At 48.0% G+C, this 23764-nt stretch overlaps 2 protein-coding genes and 2 long non-coding RNA genes across 5 annotated transcripts in view; 2 read left to right on the plus strand and 2 right to left on the minus strand.

Moving 5' to 3' along the window:
• Window positions 1–1990, minus strand: part of LOC310671046 — a 9549-nt gene extending 7559 nt beyond the window's left edge. Inside the window, exons 1-2 of the long non-coding RNA XR_014507711.1 lie at window positions 1864–1990; window positions 1121–1179 (exon numbers count right to left, since the gene is read on the minus strand). This is a non-coding gene — a long non-coding RNA (uncharacterized lncRNA). The remainder of the gene's footprint in view (window positions 1–1120; window positions 1180–1863) is intronic.
• LOC310670933 (uncharacterized protein) overlaps window positions 1–7963 on the plus strand; it is an 8501-nt gene extending 538 nt beyond the window's left edge. The window contains exons 1-4 of one of the 2 annotated variants that reach the window (XM_083426809.1): window positions 2234–2332; window positions 2930–3375; window positions 4746–4872; window positions 5994–7963. In XM_083426809.1, the coding sequence (XP_083282935.1) occupies window positions 3148–3375; window positions 4746–4872; window positions 5994–6175 (537 nt within the window). In that variant the 5' untranslated portion in view covers window positions 2234–2332; window positions 2930–3147 and the 3' untranslated portion in view covers window positions 6176–7963. Of the gene's footprint in view, window positions 1–2233; window positions 2333–2929; window positions 3376–4745; window positions 4873–5993 lie in introns of those variants that run through there. The other variant, XM_083426808.1, reaches the window with a different exon arrangement.
• A 4253-nt stretch (window positions 7964–12216) lies between these two features.
• On the plus strand, window positions 12217–22949 carry LOC310670285 (uncharacterized protein). Its single transcript, XM_083425378.1, has 6 exons — window positions 12217–12399; window positions 15631–16349; window positions 16588–16714; window positions 19166–19729; window positions 20256–22216; window positions 22555–22949. Exons 2-5 carry the CDS (start codon window positions 15642–15644, stop codon window positions 20891–20893), a joined length of 2037 nt encoding a protein of 678 aa, XP_083281504.1. The 5' UTR covers window positions 12217–12399; window positions 15631–15641; the 3' UTR covers window positions 20894–22216; window positions 22555–22949.
• LOC310671036 overlaps window positions 22072–23764 on the minus strand; it is a 67952-nt gene continuing 66259 nt past the window's right edge. Inside the window, exon 3 of the long non-coding RNA XR_014507695.1 lies at window positions 22072–22189. This is a non-coding gene — a long non-coding RNA (uncharacterized lncRNA). The remainder of the gene's footprint in view (window positions 22190–23764) is intronic.

Consider the following 23764-nt stretch of genomic DNA (forward strand, 5'->3'; position numbering starts at 1 on the left):
GATGTGGCCATGGGTCACAAATCGAAAACGGGTTGGAAAAGGGGAGGTCACGGAGTACAAGGCTGCTAGTAGTGGTGTGGCTATCTATGCACCAGAAGAGCTGGAAGGGGAACCCCGAGGGTCATCTAGTCCGACCCCTCCCCCCCTGCAGTGCAGGAATCCTGCCCACAGCCATCCCTAGGTGGGCTCGAACTGCCAACCTTCTGGATTCACTGCGCTTCTTGAGGGCCAAGTTGGCCACTGTAGGAGAAACGGGATTCTGGGCTAGACGATCCTGCGGGGTTCTTCTTGTGTCTTGACTCTCATAGGCAGCAAAGGGAAGAATCTCACCAGGGATGAGGGGTGCAGGTGCTCTATTGAGGTGTTCCCAATCCGGATTGAACTCTGATTAATAAGAATACACACAGAGGCTTGAACCAGCAAGACTCTGGGAAGGGTACGTATAATAATAATTCCTGTCCACCCTCCGGCCCAGGTCGTTTTATTCACAAAAGAACTTTTTGCACCGTGTTCGTAAGAACCAATCAGATTTCCTCTGAGCATTTCAACAAACCCCACAGTGCATTTGGCAACCCTTGAGGTGATAAACAAGCAACATACACGATAAGAAGAATGGCTGAGAGGACAGTGATCATTATCACCTTCATGTGAAAATCTGTTTCCTGGCCCTAAGATTAACATATCAGAAAGGCTACATCAAAGAAACTTGCCCACTATCTTTATGGCCCAGGATGCATGCCTGGCGAAGCAACTGGGCTGTGTATGTGACTTGTCAAGCAAGAGAAATGGGCAGCAGAGGAAATGACCAGAGATGCAGAGGGTTGTGGGATTTGATCAGAAATTATTGTCAATGAATCGAACCCAGTCAACGCCATGCTTCCACAATGGCTTGATGCATATTTTATAATTCCTCATAGTAATCCCATCTGATCCACACACTCTGGATATTTGCACTCCTACACTCTATGGTTGCCATTGTGGCAATTATACTTTACACAGTTGTGAGAAAGTTTTCCCCAGGATGTTTGACCCTTTTTAATAGTTCTCTTTTCCCTCCTAGAAATACAACAACAAAAATAATTATGAAAGGCATAGTTTAAAAATAGCATATGACTTTTACCTGGTGTACTCGCTCTTGTCAGATTGAATGTACAAGGCAGGCAGGTGATACCTATGTTACTGAAACATATGAATTTGTATTCGAGACTGACTAATAGTTATCTGAGGCAGACAATAAACAGCATAACAGAGTGTACTTGATGCTCTAAGAGTTAAGTCTCCCTCAACAGTTGACAACAGAAAAAACTGCCTCAGAGGTATGACATCACAAGATTCTACAGCATTAACCCTTTGCATAGTATTTTGAATGCACCATTCCCACAGGCATGGGGGGTCCCTGCTAAAGGTGCAGCCTCGTTGGGGATGACGTGTGTGGCGGGAAGGGGGGTAGTGGTATCTCATAAGTTATTATTAACCAAGTCCAACTTCCACTCCAATGGTTTTCCTAAACCCTTACTGCTGTCACCATTTAATAGCACTTACATCTTTTACCTCCTTAACTTACCAATAACCCTGGTAACTGTGGGATGTAGGTATGGTAAGAAGCCAACCAAATAGAGTTACTATGTTTAACAAAGATAGGTTTATTATGTGGTTACTTTGATTTCGACCATGCTCTTTGTTGCTGTCACATGAAATGCCAACAGCTTATTTTACACGAGAGCAAGACAGCTTTGAGGAAGCAGTTACCCTCCTAAAATTATTTTGCCAGATTGCCCTTATCTTTACTCCTTGTCAGTTAAACCTCACTAACAGTATAAGTGAGGGCTTTTGTGGAAGCCCCTGTTTCAACTCTCTACTCACCTATTGATGCACAAGTCTGTTTTTGCTATCCTGTCTGGGAATCTCCCTTGGCTCCCATACCAGATGTTAGATCCTAGCATCCTAAACTGCCTCAGGTATCCCCCCGCCCAGCAAGTCTTCAGCAGCTCTGCCTTCCTCTCAGCCTTCCTTCCTTCTCTTCCTCATCTGTCTTCTTCTGGCCATTCTCTGCCAGCACCAACTAACTAACTAACTAACTAACTCTGACCAGCTTCCAGCCACATATATATACTCTTTTCTGGCCCCTTTGATCTAACCCCAGCCAATCATGTTATCTAACTGAGAATTCTAAAGCTGCAACCACCAATCAGAGTATGCATGCATTCTATCCTTCATTTGCATCCTGAGAATTCAAATTCAGCTGTCAGTTAAGGAATGCCAGTGTCAGTTACAATTAAACCAGCTTTTACCTGACCAGAAAGAAGACTTCCCCTGTCAAACACATTGCAATGTACATTATAACACAGCTGACAGAATACCTGACACATTACCCATTAAAACAAAGTTCAAACGCACAGGATTTCTTCACAACCTGTGAGAACGCATTCTCAGTGGCAACTCCACATTTGAGGAATTCTCTCCCTAGTGAGGCACACTTGTCTCCCTCACTGTTAACTTTGAGGAGGCATTTGAAGACTGAAATATAGTGTTCCTGGCAGCCTTGAAATTATTAGCTAGAAGGACATTGGACTGCTTTTAAATGTTTCTAGGTGTTTTTAATTATTGTTAAATGATTTCAGTCTGTTATTTTATTTTTAATTACTGTATAATGTTTTCCCATTTTGCTTTTTGCTGCCCTGGGCACTTTAGGGAGGAATGAGGAGATGGAAGCTGCCTTAGACCAAGTCAGACCATTGGTCTATCTTGTTCATTATTGTCTACACTGAGTGGCAGCTACTCCCCAGGGTTTCAGACAGGTGATATTCCTAGCAGCGATCTTTTGCATGCAAGGCCTCTACTCCATCACTGAGTTATGGCCCCAGTTGTATACTGATGCACTGATTAATACATGGGGCTGTTTGGTTTTCTTGTGCTTTGCCCTTTCCAGAGCTGGAGGTAGAGCAAGAAATAAAAATGAAGGACCAGGACCCTGCAGGGCCAGAATCTTGAAAGAGCTTGAAGTCAGAAGGCAAAGAGTCTCATTTCCTGACAGCTGGGACCAGAGGGGAATTTGTGACTCAGCTGCTTCTTCGGCATATTAAGCAAGATCTGGAGAGGGAGCGTTTACGGAACTGGGATGTTCGGTGGGAAGCATATTTGAAGACAATGGAGTCTCCACTGGCCCCCCGTTCAAGGGAGAATAGGAAGCCATTCCCGGGCTCCCTTGTTGCAGTAGCTGATGACACCCATGGGACTGAAGGAAAGGAAGCAAGCCTCCGTCAAGCCCAAGAAGCCTCAGGAAACCTCTATTCTCTTGTGAAAGTGAAGGAAGAGATTGTGGACAAGGGCGCCATCATCCAATTCTGCTACCAGGAGGCTGAGGAACCTCACCAGGTACGCAGTGTTGGGCATGATCAGGGCTGTCTCCTGGTTTGAGAGGGCTCTTGGTCAAATGTTCTCTGGTGGACTCCCTCATAAGACCCCTCTTGAATCAGGCCAAAGTCCTGAATTTTATTACAGGCCTCTGGCTTTTGTGCTCACAGTGGCCCTGCAGATACTTCTGGGAATCCCACAAGCAGGTTATGAGCACAGAAGCTCTCTTCCCACACTGGTGGGCCTCAGATTCTGGTGCTAGCTGTGATACCGCTATTGTCAGAGGCCGTGTGTATTCTGAATCGCTAGAATTCACGGGGGGCGGGGGCGGGGAGGGAGATAGGACTCTTCTTATGTTCTTAGATGTGCCTTAAGTGGCTGCTTCTACAAGAGATAAAGTGTGGCTAAGTTCCCTGGTAGGGAGGCTCTGCGGTTTTGGTGCCAGGAGTCAGAGGAACCAACCCCCACGGCAGGTTGCCAGGAATGGATAAGACAAGGGAAAGTCCTTACCATCTGCTTTTATTCAATATTTACAAAGAGAGGCTTGGGAATGCAGCCTGTTGGTGTTGTCCTGAGTGACTTTCCTTCCCCTTTTTCTCCCTCTTCCTCATCTCTTTTACAGGTAGCGCTAAGGGCCGTTTCTTCTGAGCCCTTTGCTCTGCTACTTTTAAGGCTTGCTGGGTTCTGGGAGATGGTGGGTCTGGAATGCTTTCTAGTGATAATGTGTCAGCCAGCTCTGCCTCCTCTGCGTCTCCCATTATTCCCCAACTTTTCCCCTTATCTTCCTCTGAGCTGTGACCTCCCTCAAACCCCTGAGGTAATTCTGAACTGTCTTCTTCTCTGGAAGGGTCAGGCTGGGAAGGTGGTCTCCATCATTCCTCCTCTGCCCAGTCCCTGACAAAAGGACCTGTCTAATAGCACCTCTAATGCATAGTGGGGCTTGTGACATGCCTTCCCTCCCTGCAGTCCCCCGCATGCCACCCCCAAAATCAGTTCGAGAGGGTTGGTGTGCCCTTTGGAACAGTATGGGAGGGAGCTGCTGAGTGGGGTGGTGGGATGAGGAGAATCAGCAAAAGATTGCCTTCCTTGTTCTGTTGACAGATGCCTCTGCAGGATCAAATAGCCTCCTTCTGTTGGCATGAGAGACAGCAGTAGACTTAGCGTATTGGGAGTTCTATGACTGGCAACCTTTGAATTTCACGTGGTCTATGTTTTTTATCAGCTTGCAGAGACTCCTTCCTTGGAGGTTTTTAAGCAGATGTTGGGTGGCCATCTATCATTGATGCTTTAGCGGAGATTCCTGCATTGGACTACAGGAGGAGGTCCCTTCCAACTCTATAATTCTGCGATTCTATCTGATGGTGATAGCATTCTCCTCTTACTGTTTTCAGGGACCCAAGCCTTTAAACGATGTGGCTGTTAATCTCCCCAAGTCAAAGCAGGTACCATTACACATAGTGAAGGTGGAACCCACCATGGAAGTCGAGCAGGAAGCTGACAGGAAGGCCAACTTGCTAGGTAAGTGTTACTGTCTGAACAGTTGAGCCCAGAGGAAGGGAACCTGCTCTTCCAAATGCTGTTGGGTCTCCAGCTCCCTTCTGCCGCAGCCACTGTAGCCAGTGACCAGGAATTGAAGGGAGTTGGAGTCCAGCAAGTTCTGGAAGGCAGCTGGTTCCAAGTTTCCAAGTTTTATTGCGGCAAAAGCCAGTAACACTAAACACCACAAGATCAGACAAAAAGAATTCAACAATGGCATCAGGAAAAAAAAAAAGGATTACACAAGGGAACTTCGCATTGTGCCATTCAGCAGAGGAGATTTACGCTTCCCGATTACTAAAGTGCAAAATTTGGCCACCTCATATGATATTGAGCTTGAGGAATCTTCCAGAAGGTATTTTCGTAAAATTTCGGGGGAGGATTCCAAATAATGTTGTAGGGGTATAAATTTTGATAAAAGCGGCAAAATAAATTGAACTCGTTCTTCACTATAAAATTTGCAAAATAGAAGGATGTGTGTGACAGATTCTACCTTATTAGACATACAAGGGCAGAGATGTGCATGCATTGGTACCCGCGTGAATTTGCCGTACAGCACTGCTGAGGGCATTGTCTCAAAGCGGGCTCTAGAAAAAGCCCATCTATAAGCTTCGTTAGTGATGTTAGTTAAATAAGGGGCGCAGCTGGTTCCGCATCCCTGTTTTGGGTGTTTCAGGCCTGGTTCTGACACCGATTCTTCAGGACAAAGTAACAGCAACCAGTGCTATTCCCCCAGTAAAGGTGTAATATGTGCATGTCCAATTTCTCCTCTCAATAACCTGGCCACAGCTTCTGGACCAGCCACAAGGGAAACCCCCATTGTAGTCGTCCAGTTGCGAGGTTCAATATAACAACAACAACAACTACTATTATTATTTTAACCCCACCCATCTGGCTGGGTTTTCCCAGCCACTCTGGGCAGCTTCCAACAAAATATAAAAAATTCAATAAAACATCAGACATTAAAAACTTCCCTAAACAGGCTGCCTTCGGATGTCTTCTAAAAGTTAGATAGTTATTTATTTCCTTGACATCTGAAGGGCGGGCGCCACAACTGGGTAACTAAAGCACACAAATGAAATAAAGACTCTTTTCATTTCTAGCGTGGAAGAATGAGGAGACAGAAGAATCCGAACTCTCAAGCCTTGGAAGAAGATGGTTGAGCACAACCCAAGAGAGAGACTTCCAGATTGCTGAGCCAGAAGAGACCCCTGGATGTCAGTTGGACCCAGAAGAATACTGGGAAGCATCCAGAGAAGGCAACCGAAGAAGTCTCTTTCTGTGAGAGGGGTGATAGAGGACTGTCTCAAAGTACCTTCCAAAATGGAAGCCACGGCAGGCATAGGAGGAAAACGAGAGCCACTGAGGCCAGCAGAAATCTCCGCCAGAACACTGACTCCCTTGAAAGTATGGAAGTAGAAAGGGAGGGCAAGCCTTATGCATGTATTTACTGCGGGAGAAGTTTCAACGAGAGTTCGTCTTTAATTATACACCAGAGAGTCCACGCGGGAGAGAGGCCCTACAAATGTTCAGATTGCGGGGAAAGCTTTGCAGAGAGAGGAGACTTTAGGAAGCATACTGTGGCTCACATGGATGACAAGCCACACGAATGCTCGCACTGTGGGAAAAGTTTCCACAGCAACTCTCACCTCCGAGCACATACGAGAATCCACACTGGGGAGAAGCCCTTTGACTGCGCTCACTGCGGAAAGACTTTTGGCACCAGCTCACATCTGAAGAGGCATGTTCGGGTGCACACGGGGAGAGCCCTTTCACGTGCACCGAGTGCGGGAAAAGCTTCACTCAGAAGCCGTCTCTTATTAAACACAAGAGAACCCACACGGGAGAGAAGCCTTACGAATGCCCTGAGTGCGGCAAGAGCTACCGGGATAGTTCTTGCCTGCTGAGGCACATCAGGGCCCACACGGGTGAGAAACCCTATCAGTGCTCACGGTGCGAGAACCGGTTCATCCAGAGGTCAGATCTCATCCGGCACGAGGGGATGCACACCGGAGAGAAACCATACGAGTGCTCGGTGTGCGGGAAAGCCTTCGGTCAGAAAGGGTCGCTTGTGAAACACGAGGGCATGCACACGGGGGAGAATCTCTATGAATGCTTGGACTGTGGGAAGAGTTTCAGCCGGAAACAATCTCTGGTTAGGCACAAGAGGACTCACACGGAAGAAAGACCGTACAAATGCTCTGTTTGCGGCAAAGGTTTCAGCACTGGTGCTTACCTGGCAATACATGAAAGAGTACATACTGGGGAGAAACCATTCAAGTGCTCAGAGTGTGGGAAAAGCTTCTGTCAGAAACCATCCCTCGTTACGCACAAGAGAAGCCATACGGAAGAGAAACTGAACGGCTGCTCGGTGTAAGGCCTCATCCTGCACCAGGCCTTTAAAGCAATTGAACGGTTTCGCCACAAAAAATCCTTGGAACTGTAGTTTGTGAAGGGTGCTGAAAGTTCTTAGGAGGCCCCTAATTCTCCTCGCAGGCCTCAGATTCCCAGAGTGGCTTTAAAAACAGGTCCCTTTTCCCAGGGAACTCTGGGAATTGTAGCTCTGTGAGGGGAATAGGAATCTAACAACTCTCAGTCAGCACCCTTAATAGTTTCCAGGATTCTTTCGGGGAAACCGTGGCTGACAAAGTGGAATAAGAGTGCTTTAAATGTCTGTGGCCTAAAGTACAGATTGGAAACCATGGCCCTCCAGATGGTGCTGGATTCCCATTTCTTTTGGCTACGCTGGCTGGAGCCAAGGGGAGATGGGAGGCCTTGTGCCTCTGAATGGCAGTTGCCAGGAATTGCAGGTGGGAAGAGTGCTGTTCTGCTCAGGTCTTGCTCGCGGGCTTCCCAGGGGAATCTGGTTGGCCCCCTGAGAACAGGCTGCTGGACTACATAGGCCTTTGGTCTCAGCCAGCAGGGCTGTTACGTTCTCATGAGTTGGGAGGCTCCTTGTTTCAGCTTCTGAGGGGTGGGAGAAGTTTCAGTTTCATTCCAGAGCCTATGGAACACAAAAATAACCACCTGGGAAGAGGGCTGAGTTAATAAACATGTCCCGGGGGAGAGACAATTCTGTTGTCTGATCAGTTTCTGTAGCTGTCAGGAAATTCACATTTATTTCACCAAGTGGGCCAAAGCCCTTCCTGATCAGGAATTATATTGGGTCCTGAAAATTGAAGGCATTTAAAATAGGAAAGAAACCCCCTGAATGTGAGAATATCCCCATCTGGGCAGATCACATTGGAAATATGCCAGACAGGAGGCACCACGGTTCAAATACACATACTAGTCATGGAAAAGCAGTTGAGGAGGGCATGTAGCAGGACCAGTGAGGGGTGTGGCCTGGGAGAAGGGGCGTGGCCTCGGTGGCATTGCAAGGGTCATACAGGGAGACCTGGCTGGAGGCCCAAAGTTTGTCCCTGGCTCTGGGGATCCACATCCCTGACCACTGACCCTGCTAGCTAGGGATGATAGGAGTTGTAGCCCCCAAACAGCTGGAGACTCTAGTTAGGGAAACCCTGATTTAGATTTTCTGCTATCAGTGTACCCTCAAAATTTCACTGGGCTTCTCTCAATCTCTGTGTGTGTCTCCATCTTGATAGTACTATTGTCCTCCAATCTCCCTTTGCTTCTCTCTAATCTTCCCCTATTTAGTACCCTCCAGAAGTTCTCAGACTACAACTCCCAGCATCCCTGATTACTGGCCATGCTGGCCAGAAATGTTTCTAAATCTACTACAGTGGTACCTCGGTTTAAGTACATAATTCGTTCTGGAGGTCCGTTCTTAACCTGAATCTGTTCTCATCCTGAAGCAAAGTTCTTAACCTGAGGTAATATTTCTGGGTTAGCGGAGTCTGTAACCTGAAGCGTATGTAACCTGAAGCATTTGTAACCCAAGGTACCACTGTATCTCTTTCTTAGCAATGTCGCTCCCTCCTGATTTCTCAAGGCTTGAAATGTCATAGCACACCACTGCAGCACCAATCGTTCTCCTGTTTACACTTCAGGGCCTGCAGATGCATGGAATGTGCTAGAACACGCAATGCCTCATCAGGACAGCTGCCAGCTCTCGATTAATAATCAACAGAATATATTGCTAAAGTTTACCTATTTCCATCTACCCAGACCACCTTTCAGGCCTAGGTCCCAGGAGGCAACTGAACAAACCAAATGTTAAAAATAATAATACTTAAGTTACCACTTTGCCTTAACTGCCTTGCAAGAGACGTTGACCATGAGACTAGCTCCCTCTCCCCCTGTCAACTCTGGCCAGGGATGAGTGAGGTAGCCATGCACCAGAACCAGCGTTGCCTAGCGTTGGTTCTCAACAGGGTGTGACACACCACACTGGTGTGGCAGGAAAGGGTGGCAAATGTGGTGGGAATATTCAAGGACAGTCAAAGAAACATTTAAACTTTTCATGGTAGTATAAAATATAAAGAACAGAATATAAAGAACACACAATGCTGTTTTTAATTGAGCAGAAAGATGTTTGGAGTGACCAGTTTTGACAGATTTTTATTCTGAAAGTGTGGGTCAGTCACTGAAAAGTTTGAGAACCACTGGATTAGAGTGTCTGACTGGGAGATGGTTCAAATCATCACTCAGCCATGAAGCTCTCTGGGTGACCTTGGGTCAGTCACTTCATCATCCTAGCCCAGTGGTTTTCAACCAGTGTGCTGTGGCACCCTGGGGTGCCTTGAATGATGCTCAGAGGTGCTGTGGGCAACACTGCCTCTGTCCCTCTTTCCTTCCCTCCTTCCTCGGATGCCCTCGGGAGTCTCTGCCTCCCAAAGGCTTGCACAGCTGTTTGTTGCAGCAGCCCTGTCTACAAGCTCCCCAGGCGAATAGTGCCTCAGGGGCTGGCCAGGGGGTGCTTCCCAGGCCCCGTAGGGCACTGTGAGAAGCCACCTCTCTTTAGGGGCAGGGCGGGGGCAGCTCAAAGACAAAAGGTGGCAGCTACAGCTGCCCAGAGGACTCCCAAGGAGAGGGGAGAAGAGAGGAGGCTGAGGAGGATTCCCACAAGGGAGGATTCGAAAAGGGGTGAGGGGCTGCCAGCTCTACAGGCAAGGAGTGACACAATTGGGCTCCTGAGCCCCACAGAGGTGCCGCAGAAATATGTAGTTGGTCAAGGGAGCCATGGACCCAAAAAGGTTGAAAACCTCTGGCCTAGCCCACCTCCATGGCCAGACTGCCTTTGTGGCTGGGTGAGGCAGTCACCTCAGGCGACAGGCTGGGGGGCAGCTGGGAAAGGTGGCAGTCCAGCCCCCCAAGAGTGTGCTGCTCGCTGCCTCCTATGCTTGTTGCCCTCTTCCTCCACCACCCCTTGTTCCTCTCCAGCTTCTTTTTTTTCTCCCTTGCTACCTTCAGCATAGGGATGTGGGTGGCGCTGTGGGTTAAACCACAGCGTTTAGGACTTGCTGATCAGAAGCAGAAGGTTGGCGGTTCAAATCCCCATGACGGGGTGAGCTCCCGTTGCTCGGTCCCACCTCCTGCCACCCTAGCAGTTCGAAAGCAGGTCAAAGTGCAAGTAGATAAATAGGTACCGCTCCAGTGGGAAGGTAAACGGTGTTTCCGTGTGCTGCTCTGGTTTGCCAGAAGCGGCTTAGTCATGCTAGGGAGAAAGGTTGTTTACTGCTGCTCCAGAGAAGCGGACACGGAGCAATGGATCCAAACTACAAGAAGGAAGATTCCACCTAAACATTAGGAAGAACTTCCTGACAGTAAGAGCTGTTCGACAGCGGAATTTGCTGCCAAGGAGTGTGGTGGAGTCTCCTTCTTTGGAGCAGAGGCTTGACAACCATATGTCAGGAGTGCTCTGATGGTGTTTCCTGCTTGGCAGGGGGTTGGATTCGATGGCCCTTGTGGTCTATTCCAACTCTATGATTCTATGCTGGCCACATGACCCGGAAGCTGTACGCTGGCTCCCTCGGCCAATAAAGCGAGATGAGCGCCGCAACCCCAGAGTCGGTCACGACTACCTTCAGCATGCCAGGGCTTCCCTGGGCCACCGTCAGTTGCCTCAGGTGGTGGTGAAGGAGGAGCAGCCACCATGCCTACCTCACAGGGGATTAGAGGAGGCGGAGAACTCTGCACACCACCTCCTTGAGCCTCTGGGTGTAGTGCGATATAGACACAATAAGTAAATAAAATTATCGCCACCCTGTAGACCCCTATGCCCAGATGTTGCTATACTGCAGCTCCCATCCCTAACCATTGGGCTCTGCTGGCTGGGAGTGATGGGAGTTGGAGTCCAACGACACCTACAGGACACAACATGGGCTATCTCCGATCTAGGATATCCCCGTGTTTGCGTTAGCAGAACGATTTCTCTACAAGATACCTGTTCCGGATCAGTCTCTTGTATTCCAGATGTGATCAAAGTGAGCTTTAAAACAAGAAAAGGAAATATTGGAAAGGTTTCGGTAAACATGCTGGTGGAAAACCTGCAATGCTGTTGGACTCCAACTCCTGTGATTCCATAAGGACATAGGAAGACACTTCTGGATCAGTGCAATGGCATCCTGGTCTCTCAGAGGCCAACCAGGGGCCTATGGGAAACCTACAGGCGGGGCTGAGCCCCAAAGCCCTCTCCCTTGCTGTGGCTTCCAGCCACTGGTATTCAGAAGCAGTGCTACCTCTGACCATGGAGGCAGATCACAGCCATCATGGCTAGTAGCTGTGCTTCCTGTAATCTGTCCTGAATCTGTAAAGTGAGAATCACAGAATTCTAGAGTTGGAAGGGAGCCTGGGGGTCATTTAGTCCAACCCGCTGCAATGCAGGTTTATACAGCTGTACCATATGAGGATCAAACCTGCAACCTTGGTATTATCAGCACCAAACACTAACCAACTGAGCTATCCAGGACCAACTTTTTCTTTGTTCACTTTCTTTCTTTTATGTATTATTTATTTCATAGAATTTATATATTGTAGGGGGGGGACACCTCATAGCGCTTTACATTAAAAATACAAATATCAGTAGTTATTTTTTTTTTCAACCGTAATGTAATACATGCAGAAAAGTTAAAGCCACAATAGAATAAAGCACATTAACACTCATGCAGGCTTCCTCTGCATCTGTCTTATTTCCTGTCCATGGTCAGGATGGGAGCTGTAATGCAACACTCTCTCTAGGGCCAGATGTTTCCCTGATCTAAGAAAATCCCGCCCGCGTTTGATCGCTTTTGCCTCATTTTCATGTACATAGGGCCCGGGCTGCCTTGTTCCTTTCCTGCTTTTATGCCATGAGCCACCCGGACTCTTAGGGGTTAAACTGATAGAGAGAGGCGTTTCCTAGACGGGCACTCTCCCCCCCACCCCCAAGGTGTGCTCAATTCTTTTTCCTGTTTCTCCTTGGCCAGGTGGGAGAGGCTCTTCTCTCTCCGTTCCGCTTACTTTTTCTCTCTCTTTTTTTTTGCCTTCTCAAATTTTTGGCCATTTTGGATTGCAACATCCGAGGGGCTGCAAGGGATCCTGCAAGTGGAACAATAGTAATAAAAAAAGGTGAGCGAAGAGGGGATTGTTTTGGGGAGAAAAGTTGTGAATTGGGAAGGAAAAGGCAGAGAAGTGTCTCCTGCAGGAAAGTCTAAGCAAAAGAGGGTTGCTTAATGCGGAGCCGTGTGGTTCAGTGGTTAAGGGACTGAGCTACAACTGGGGCAGGCGGGGGACCTGGGTTCAAATCGTCACCCAGCCACGACGCTGCCTTGGTGAACTCGGGACACTATCACAACCTAACCTTCCTTGTTAGCTTTTTTATTAAAAAATATGGATGTGGAAGTGATTGGTCGTATGCTGATTTGAACTTCCTGGATGAAATGTGAGATAGCTGTAGAATAAGAATCCCAATCTCCTGCAAGTGTGTGCCACATAATTTTCGTTCTGCACATTAGATTCATAGAAGTGTTGGAAGGGACTCCAAGGGTCATCTAGTCCAACCCCCTTGCAACACAGAATTCAGACCTAAATAACCCCTGACAAGTGGCCATCCAACCTCTACAACAGTTACAAAAATGTACATCAGGCAAAACTTTAAAGCCTGCAAGGGGGGGGGGGGGAGAAAGGAATTTTTCCAGGGTGGTCAGGGAAATAAACACTCCAAAGAAGTACATTCGCAACTCACATCAAGGACCAGGTGGCTGAGAAACCCACTGCAGCAGGAGAAGAGGGTTGCCCATGGCTCTTTGACATCAAAGCCAAGAATGGGCTATCTCAGAGCTGTGCTGGATCAGGCCAATAGCCCACCTAGTCCAGCATCTTGTTCTCACTGTGGTCAAGCAGGCGCCCAGATGGAAAACCCACAAGCAGGACCTGAGCAGGAGAGCCCTGTCCCCTCCTGTGGTTTCCAGCAACTAGAATTCAGAAGCACCTCAGCCTCCCAAGTGTGGAGGTGGAGCAATAGGCATCCTGGCTAGTAGCCCTTGAGAGCCTTTTCCTCCTTGAATCTGTCCACTCCTCTTTTAAAGCTGTCCAAGCTGGTGGGCATTACTGCCTCCTGTGGCAGTGAGTTCCATAGTTTATGCAATGGCAAAGAATTGATCCTTTCATGCACGAGAAGTTAATCTCCGGAACTTCCTGCCTATTAATATCAGGCAGGTTCCTTCACTGAACTGTTTTAAGTACCTTATAAATACCTACCGTATTTTTTCTTCTATAGGACGTACTTTTTCCTCTCCAAAAATTAAGGGGAAATGTGTCTGCATCTTATGGAGCGAATGCAGGCTGCTTGGCTTCAGCAATAGCAACGTGAAGCCTCCGAAGTGCAGAGGGAGCGCTCTCCAGGCTTCAGGGATAGCCGCCTGAAGCCAAGAGAGCAAGACTCTCCTGGCTTCAGCAGAGAGGGAGAGCTGTGCAGCGCCCCTTCAGCCAAGCGGGAGGAGAAATGGAAGGGGCTCCGTTTCTCCTGCCACTTCGCTGAAGGGGTGCTGAGCAGAGAGGAAGAGAATTATTTTTTTCTTGTTCTCCCCCTCTAAAACAAGGTGCGTCCTATAGTCCGGTGCGTCCTATAGAGCGAAAAATACGGCAAGTCCACTCAGGCGTGTAAACCATATACCGTATATAAAGTGGTACCTCAGGTTAAGAACTTAATTCGTTCTGGAGGTCCGTTCTTAACCTGAAACTGTTCTTAACCTGAAGCACCACTTTAGCTAGTGGTGCCTCCCGCCGCCGCCGCACGATTTCTGTTCTCATCCTGAAGCAAAGTTCTTAACCCAAGGTACTATTTCTGGGTTAGTGGAGTCTGTAACCTGAAGTGTTTCTAACCTGAAGCCTCTGTAACCCAAGGTACCACTGTATGTTTGGAAACATATATATATATATGAAGACAAACATATCCCATGCTCCGATTTATGGGAAGGGACCTTCTGGGCCAATATCTGACTTTCAACATGATCACATTCTATTGAATCAGACCTTTGGTCCATCTGGTCAACCCCAGGGATGGGGCGCCTGCAGGCGTCCCCAGATGCTGCTGGATTCTAAATCCCATCCTCTGTGATCGCTGCCCAGACCAGCTAGTGCTCATGGGCATTGGAGTCCCAACAACTTCTGGGAGTTCACAGCTCCTCCACTCGCGATCACAATGATTTTCGTCTGTTCTTGGAGTCAGCTTCACTCTTATCAGTTCAGCAAATTCCCCACTAGCCTTGTTTACTCCTCTCCCTCTCTGCTTTGCTCCCTCCATGTTTTTGCTTTCTGGGATGGTTCATTGAACTCTGAGAATGCTTCTTGCTTGCCTGCAGGGAGGATAGAGAAGGATGTGTGTGTGTAAATTTATCTTGCTGTACAAAGGTAAAAATTTTGCTCATTGCTTTGCTCTGGTCCCACCCACCTCTGACATGTGTCCCAGTAGGGAATGCGGCCTTCAGAATCCCCACCCATGCGCTAATTTCCTGGTTCGGAAGGAGCATGTGCCAATGACTGCAGTAATGGGGGGGGGGGGCTGTTGTCCTGCCTCTTGCGGCATCTAATCCAACTGCATGCAAAGCGTTTTCCTGAACTACTGAGCTGTGGTCTTTCCATGCAGATGTGCAATGCTTGTGCACAGTTCATGCCTCTTCCCTTGAGGCCACAGATGGAGGAACTGGTGCCTCTCCAGACATGGTTGGATCATTTCTATTTACATGCCTTTTGACTGAAAAACCACCTCTAAGCCATTTCCAAAAATATACATACTATACTGTATGTCTGTAGAATGTATATCATTGGTCACTCTGGCTGAGGCTGTGGAACATGGACAGGGATTTTTATTTTTTGTATTTTTTAACTGCAAGTTTTAAAACCATAAAAGCTGGTAATAATTATAATAATAATAACAACAACAACAATAATAATCCCCGCAATGACGGGGTGAGCTCCCATTGCTTGGTCCCTGCTCCTGCCAACCTAGCAGTTCGAAAGCATGTCAAAGTGCAAGTAGATAAATAGGTACCGCTCTGGCGGGGAAGCTAAACGGTGTTTCCATGCGCTGCTCTGGTTCGCCAGAAGCGGTTTAGTCATGCTGGCCACATGACCCAGAAGCTGTATGCTGGCTCCCTCGGAAAATAAAGCGAGATGAGCGCTGCAACCCCAGAGTCATCTGCAACTGGACCTAATGGTCAGGGGTCCCTTTACCTTCATACATACATACATACAACAGGAGGGCTACAAGCTCCCCCCATCTCTGATGTAACCGAATAAAGGAGTTTCCTCTGTTCACAAGTATTGATGGTTGTTTGCTTTCCATTCTCCATTCTGCAGCCAGAATAACAATGGAAGACCGGAACTTGACAGGATCCTTCCAAAAGAAGAGATTGGAGGCAGGAGGGGAAGACCCCCAGGTTACCTCCATTGGGGCCTTGAGAGAGTTTCAGGCAGGGGCGACTCTGCGGCAAATTAAGCCAGAGCCGGAGGAGCAGTGCTGGGATGCCCAATGGCAGCAGTTCCTGAAGACAATGAAGAGCCCTCAGTCAGGCTGGAGAACTCCGCAGATATCCAAGTTCACACCAGAGGAGGATTTGAAGGACTCCCAGGCCTCGGGGAAGGCCGTTGCCATGGGCAACCAGTGGCCTACAAGGGAGTGTGTGGCCCAAGCCCTGCCAGGCCTCCCGGGAGAAGTCCAGGAGGCCCATCAAACTCTGGACCTTTCCGTGAAAGTGAAGGAAGAGGTTCCGGAGAAGCAAGCTCTCAGCTTGGAGATGCGCTGCCTACGCTTCCGCCATTTTGGCTACCGGGAGGCCGAAAGGCCCTGGGAGGTCCTGAGGCAGCTCTGGGAGCTCTGCTGTCAGTGGCTGACCCCTGAGAGGCACAGCAAGGAGCAGATCCTGGAGCTGGTGACCCTGGAGCAGTTCCTGACCATCCTGCCCCTGGAGATGCAGTGCTGGGTCCGGGAGCGCAGCCCGGAGACTTGCGCCCAGGCTTTGGCCCTGGCGGACGAGTTCTTGCTGAGGCTGCAAGAGGCGGAGCAAGTGGGGAGAAAGGTCTGAGATATTTTTGTAATTTCATGAACCATGGGGAGTGTCTGCAGCTAAGTTGTACTCCAGGTCATGAACCTAAGTCGGTCGTGTCCATTGACGTCAATGGGTCTACTCTGAGTAAGGCTAACATTGGCTGCCACCCAAGGTTTCCCTCGGAGCCTGCTGACACCTCCGTAGATGGTGCCATTTAACTTGCATAAGCGATTTCATCTCACCGGCTGCGTCTCTCTTCCTGTTTCAGCTCCCGGAGCCTTTTCATATAGTGACTGTTAAGTCCCCCAAATCAGAGGAGGATCCCTCAGATGCTGTGGAGCTGCTTTTCCCTGCGGAGGTGGCCCGGGAGAATGAGGAGCTTGCCAGGTTGCTGGGTGAGGATCCCCGTGTCCAAATCTCACTGTTGGATAAACTCTGTGGGGATGATTCCTGCACTGTGGGACTACAGCTCCCATGGTGTGCAGACCAGGATTTAATTAATTAATTTATTTATTTACAGTGGTGTCTTGCAAGACGAAAAGAATCCGTTCCGCGAGTCTCTTCGTCTAGCGGTTTTTTCGTCTTGCGAAGCAACCCCATTAGCGGATTAGCGCTATTAGCGGTTTAGCGGCTATTAGCGGCTATTAAAGGCTTAAGGGATTAGCGGATTAGCTGCTAAAAGGCTATTAGCAGCTTAGTGCCTTAGAAAAAGGGGGTGGGGAGCGGAAAAAAATCGCAGCAACTCGCAAGACATTTTCGTCTTGCGAAGCAAGCCCATAGCAAATTCGTTTTGCGAAGCACCTCCAAAACGGAAAACCCTTTCGTCTTGCGAGGCATTCGTCTTGCGGGGCACCACTGTATTTATTTCCCGCCCATCTGGCTGGGCTTCCCCAGCCACTCTGGGCGGCTTCCCACAAAATATTAAAATACATCAAACGTTAAAGGCTTCCCTAAACAGGGCTTCCTTCAAATTAGGGGGGAGTAGTGCTCCAGCAGACGGGGAAACCTGCGACCCTCCGCATGTTGCTGGGTGCCAAGGGTGCTGCCAGGGAATGTACCCAGCAGAGAGTTACCGTATTTTTCGCTCTATAAGACGCACCAGACCACAGGACGCACCTAGTTTTTGGAGGAGGAAAACAAGAAAAAAAATATTCTGAATCTCAGAAGCCGGAACAGCAAGAGGGATCGCTGCGCAGTGAAAGCAGCAATCCCTCTTGCTGTTCTGACTTCTGGGATAGCTGCGCAACCTGCATTCACTCCATAAGACACACACACATTTCCCCTTACTTTTTAGGAGGGAAAAAGTGAGTCTTATAGAGCAAAAAATACGGTAGTTCTTTATTGTCCAAGCTGACGCTTATAGTAGTTTCCATGGCTCCAAAAAAAACACCACACACAGCAGCCTAGTGTCTAGACAGCTATTCCCAGACCTGTGCTTTATGGAGCAGTTGCAACAACAAGAGACCACAATACCTCCACCAGTTTATGTACCATTCTCTGATAGGCTTCACACATGCACCTGGAGACTTCCCCAGTTAGCAGAGCCAGTGATCAGGCATGATGGGAGTTGTAGTCTGGCCTTGTCTTGAGGCCTGCACGTTCCCCAGCGCTGCCACAGAGTAAGACGTGTGGTCTCCCAAAGATCTGTCTTTGACCCTGTGCTTTTAAACTAGATTATAAACAACCTGAAGTTTGCGAGGAGCCTTGACGTTTGGCCAGGTTTGCCAGTGGTACCAAATTATGGAGGGTGGTAAACATGGAAAAGTTGTAATGAGCCCCAAAAGGATCTCTCCAAAGTGGGCTAACGGCCAATGAAATGGCAAGTGCTGTTTGGTGTAAGTATGAAAGTGACGCATGTTGGGGCAAGAAATCCTAGCTTCACGTATGTGCTCTCTTAAGTTTTGGGTGAACATATCAGACGACACAGCGATTCTTCAAACAGCTCTTCTTTATTCAGAGGCCAGAACTGAACTGAACTGAAGGGCTCAGTCAACTTGCTTATATAGAGCTCCAGTACCTCGTTACTGTAACAACTTTCTAAAACTATCCAATCACTGAACGTCACTTTCGATCCCTTATTTGCATAACTATCTACAGTATCCCCCTGCTGGCCCAGGGTGAGAACTTCAGTACATAACATGCTGAGTGGTCTGAGATTGTAGATACAGTGGCACCTTGGGTTACATAAGCTTCAGGTTACATACGCTTCAGGTTACAGACTCCTCTAACCCAGAAATAGTACCTCGGGTTAAGAACTTTGCTTCAGGATGAGAACAGAAATCGTGCTCCAGCAGCGCGGCAGCAGCAGGAGGCCCCATTAGCTAAAGTGGTGCTTCAGGTTAAGAACAGTTTCAGGTTAAGTACGGACCTCCGGAACGAATTAAGTACTTAACCCGAGGTACCACAGTACTGAACAGGAGAAGAATCTTGGGTTCATTTTGTGGATAGATTGATGAAGATGTCCATCCAGTTTGCAGCAGCTTTGAAAAAAGGCAAATCCCATGTTGGGCAATCATTGGAAAGTTAGCAAATGTAAAACTGCCAGACTTATTAGAAACCTATAGCGCAACCATACTTTGAATACTGTGTATAGTTCTGATTGCCCTGTCTCAGAAAATATATTGTAGAACTGGAAACGATCATTATTCTTCAATTTATTACCTGGCCTTCACCAGCAGGTCCCAGGGCTAGTTACCACTATTTAAACTTCAAAAGGAATAAAAGTTAAAGATTACCATCACAGGAATAGGGTCGGCTCTGAAAGCACGTGTCTCGGGGTGTGAGAGGGCAGGGTAAGAATTCAACATTCTCCCCACAGATTCCTCAGATCGTTCTTTACCCCACAGGCAATGCAGAAACAAAGGCGAAGGAGGGAAATCTTCCATTGCAAAGATCGAAGCAAGCAGAATTCAGCTCAATACCTTTGGGGAAAGCCATAGAGGAAGACTTGCTCCGTCATGACAATCGAAGCTGGCTTTTGACTCACCAGGGACTAGAAACATTCCAGCAGTCAGTGCCTTGTGAGGAAGTGGACACCATCGTATGTGACAGCCCTGTGAAACAGGGATGCGCTGAGGGCGAAAGAAGAAATATGTGCGTGGACTGTGAAAATCTGTGCCATAGCTTCAACTTTCCCAAGAGTCAGAGGGTGCAAATGGGAGAGGACCCCGACCACTGCAGTCTGTGTGGGAAAGCCTTGAGGAGCGGCTCCTCCCTCGCTGCGCGCAAGGGGGCTTTCCCCGGAGAGAAACCGTACCGGTGCTCTGAGTGCGGGAAGAGCTTTGGCTGGAAATCGTCGCTTACTTCACACAAGAGGATCCACACAGGGGAGAAGCCATACAGGTGCTCCGAGTGCGGGAAGAGCTTTGGGATCAGCTCCCAGCTGGTGAGGCACAAGAGAATCCACACAGGTGAGAGAAACTTTCCCATTGCCCCGACTGTGCTAAGAGCTTCAGCCAGGTAGCCTCTCTCTCCTGACACATGGGAAAACCGCCACCGGGGGGGGGGGGGAGAATGATCTGAAATATCATAGCTTGAATTGATTTTATTCTGGATTGTTTTATTTGATGTGTTGTAAAGCACTTTGAGGCTTTTTCTTTAAAATGTAAAGTGGTATAGAAATGAAATGAATAATAAGGATAATTTCATTGCCAAAAGTAAAAAATGGCACCTCGGCATTCCATTGTGGTGACCGTGGCCTAGGTTTAAGGTGCCATTTGGCGATTAATTTACATATCTGAGTTTTTAATTCTGCCATGGAAGGATGCCATCAGGCGGGCTACCTCTCCCACTAATAAGGCTGAAGGGGGCTGAAGCACAAGATGGCGGTTGTGGAGCCTTGGTTTCCAGTAATTTCTCTTGATTATAATTATATTATCACTCCCCTCACTCTGGAAGAAATCCAGTTAACCGCTCCACCTTTTTCTTTGTTGTTAGATCATTTGGTCGCAATGCCGTCGCACAAGAAGAGGAAGATAGATTTGGAGTGCCGCATTTTCAATAAGAAATGGACCCACGACTATTTCTTTGTGGAGCTGAAAGGCATGCCCGTGTGCCTCATTTGTGGTGAGGCCCTCTCCATCCTGAAGAAGGCCAACCTGCAGAGGCACTACAGGACGAAGCACATCCAGTACGAGGAGTTCCAAGGGCAGCTGCGCGAGGAGAAGGTGAAGGCGCTGAAAACGGACCTGCACGCCCAGCAAGGCATCGCCCCGGAACCAAGGAAGGAAATGGACAGTGTGGAGCAAGCCAGCTTCGTGGTGAGCGAGCTGGTCTCCAAAAAGCTCCGCCCGCTCTCCAGAGGCGAGCTGGTGAAGGAGTGCATTGTGGCCACCGCCGCTCTCTTGGCCCCAGAGAAGCTGAAGCTCTTTGAGAGCGTGAGCTTCTCTCGCAGGAGGGGGCCAGCTCACAGCAAGAACTCGACTCGGGGAATGGAGGGGTCTCTGGCAAGGGACCCCCGGGGCCCCCGATTACCAGAGGTGAACTTGGAAAGCCAGCTGCTAGCGGCCACGTTGTTGATGCCGCCAGGCAAAAGTGAGCTTGAAAAAGAAACATGGCCACAAGTGTCACACTGAAAAGCTGCTGAGTTGAATGTTTATCATTATTTTATATATATTCACTTCTTTATTTTTTCCTTAAGTTCCTCATCATCAGAATTTTATCATTTGTACGCCACCCATCTAACTGCGTTGCCCTACTACTCTGGGTGGTTTCCAACAAAATATTAGAAACACAAGAGCCCTGAAACAGTAAAATCTTCAGCTGTGAAGTTATATAATTTTATCTTGCAGATTATAGAAGATGGTTCTGGAATTGGTTGGCTCCGCTTAACACTTCCTCTTGCTCTGCGAAGCAATGGGCATCAGTCACCACTGCTTCTGTTTGGAGCCCACTCCCCACAAAATAGATTTTTCCAATGGGTCACTGGCCTTTCATTTAACAAATAACGAAAGGTTCCCCACAGCAGAGTGTTTAAGTGTAGGCTGGTGCCAAAGGTAGAGTCAATGGTTGCAATGTATTAACCTATATTGCTTGGTTATATTCCTTTTTTTCTTCTGTGACGGACTTTCAAGAAATTGACCCGGTGCTGAGGCAGGGATTGAGTGATCTTTCCTCTTTGAGGCACAGTTTGTTCCTTTGTACGTTCAAACATGAAAAACAAAAGTGAGCCAGCACGAAAAAATGGTTACAGAATATTTACCTGGCGAAAGGCTGGCATCCTGTGCCCCCTTCAGATGTTGTTAGATTTCAACTCACGTCTTCCCTGGCTGTTGGCCATCCTGGCTAGGACTCATGGGAGCTGGAGTCCAATGATCTCTGAAGGACCACAGGTTTCCTTGCGTCTAGGTCCACAAATGCCAGGGACAGTTCAAATCCCTCCTCAGTCGTGAAGCTGATTGGGTGACTTAAAGCTGGTCACCATCTTTATGCGAAACTTCCCTTGCAGGGTTGCTGTGTGTGTTAAAGCAATATATCTTGTGGTGGGCTTGATGAGGGGAGTGTGGAACAGAAATGTACTTCATAGGTAAAAAGACAGGAAATAGTTCTGAATCTGATTGAAAAGAAAGCATTCTTTGTCTCCATATAGCAGGGCTGGGGCCCATGTGTTGTTGAACTCCAGTTGGAAGTCTCAGCATCTGGTTCCTCAGCCCTCTGCACTCTATCTTTGTAAACCTCCAGCTGCCAGGTGACAGGAACCAGCCAATGCTTTACAGTTCAGAAACAGACTGCCAGGAGCTGAATTTGCAAGTTGCCAATCTGGGAAACTTAGGCAAGCATCACCATATTCGGTTTCCATGCTTATGAATGTTGATTTGGATCAGATCGTCTGAGGTGTGGAAATATTCGGGGAAATATCTGCTTGACACCACCTTGGGATAGTTTTGACAGCAATTAGGGCAGGGGTCTGCAACCCGTGGCTCCGGAGCCACATGTGGCTCTTTTACACCTTTGCTGCGGCTCTGGGGCGGATACTAGCGAGGGGAGGAGGCGCATTGTGCGCCCCGACACTCCTCACTGTGGCGGGCGCTGTACTGGCTGTGACGTCGCATGGGGGCGGTGCGTGCATTAGTCACGCACCATCCCGACGTCACCTTCCCGCCCGCTGTCAGAACGCGGCTCCGGAGATATATTTGTTTTAAATGTCACAATGGTTTTGCGGCTCCCAGGTTTTTTTTCTTCGGAAACGGGTCCAAGTGGCTCTTTTTGTCTTAAAGGTTGCAGACCCCTGAATTAGGGGAACTGGGAATATTTCTAGGTCCATCAGGGTTGATGGACCAGCAAAGAGCTAGAGAGGATTAAGGTGTGTGTTGGTGGGGTGGGGGTGGAATTAGGCCTTGTTTCTTGTGTGGCAGATAAGAGATTCCATAGTTCTTAAGGGTGAAAGTTTGCTGCCTGTCAAAATGATGCTTGAGCCTTTTTTTTTCTTTCAAAAAACCAAAACAAAACAACCCAAACATGGCAGCTGGTCTAGTCAAGCAGGAAAATATAAGGTTAATTTGTGAAGTTACCTGTTTAGCTCTGAGCTTTGTTTACATCTGTCCTTTTTAGCAAACAAATCCACGTAATTGTTGGTGGCTGTTAATGTTCTTGTCAAATAGAACTAATTAAAAGTTTTTACTGTTAAAAAAAGTTGTGAAAAATACTTTCAGCTGAAGTTGCAAACACACTGATCCTGATCCCTGTACAGTCGTACCTTGGTTCTCGAATTTAATCCGTTCTGGGAGTCCGTTCGATTCCTGGAACCGTTTGAGAACCAAGGCGCGGCTTCCGATTGACTGCAGGAGCTTCCTGCACTCAATCAGAAGCTGTGTCGGACATTCGGCTTCCAAAACGTTCGAGTTGCAAGGCGTTTGGCATTCAAGGTACGGCTGTATTACATATACACTACAGTTGGGTTGAAACAGCACTCTTTACACTTACCTGATTTGCACATAATAATAATTCATTATTTATACCCTGCCCACATGGCTGGGTTTCCCTAGCCGCTCTGGGCGGCTTCCAACAAAATATTAAAAGTAAGACAAAAGTAAGAGAGCTTTCACTGAAGCTCTTTCCACATTCAATACATTTAAATGGTTTCTCCCCAGTGTGAGTTCGTTGATGTATTCTAAGGTTTCCATATTGACTGAATCACTTTCCACATTCAATACATTTAAATGGTTTCTCCCCCGTGTGAATTTGTTCATGTAGTTTAAGTGCTCCGTTCTGACTGAAGCTCTTTCCACACTGCATACATTTAAATGGTTTCTCTCCCGTGTGAGTTCATTGATGTATTCTAAGTTTCCCACTTTCACTGAAGCTCTTTCCACATACAGTAGATTTAAATGGTCCCCCCCCCCCCGTGTGATCAGGTGTTCAGTCACTGATTTCTAAATCCGCATCAGGAAATATTCCTGAAATACCCATTCATGAAGCTGGGACGATGCCACCCTACAGCCCAAATG

The sequence above is a fragment of the Podarcis tiliguerta genome (assembly GCF_965153285.1).
Source record: "Podarcis tiliguerta genome assembly, chromosome: 2".
In the NCBI taxonomy this organism is placed as follows: domain Eukaryota; kingdom Metazoa; phylum Chordata; class Lepidosauria; order Squamata; family Lacertidae; genus Podarcis; species Podarcis tiliguerta.

What these genes read in the sequence shown, in the direction of transcription:
- LOC310670285 (XM_083425378.1), top strand. Translation starts at nt 15,642, where the DNA reads ATGGAAGACCGGAACTTGACAGGATCCTTCCAAAAGAAGAGATTGGAG. An exon ending in GGAGCTTGCCAGGTTGCTGG is followed by an intron (nt 16,715 to 19,165) that starts GTGAGGATCCCC and finishes TTTACCCCACAG; the next exon opens with GCAATGCAGAAACAAAGGCG. An exon ending in GCACAAGAGAATCCACACAG is followed by an intron (nt 19,730 to 20,255) that starts GTGAGAGAAACT and finishes CTTTGTTGTTAG; the next exon opens with ATCATTTGGTCGCAATGCCG.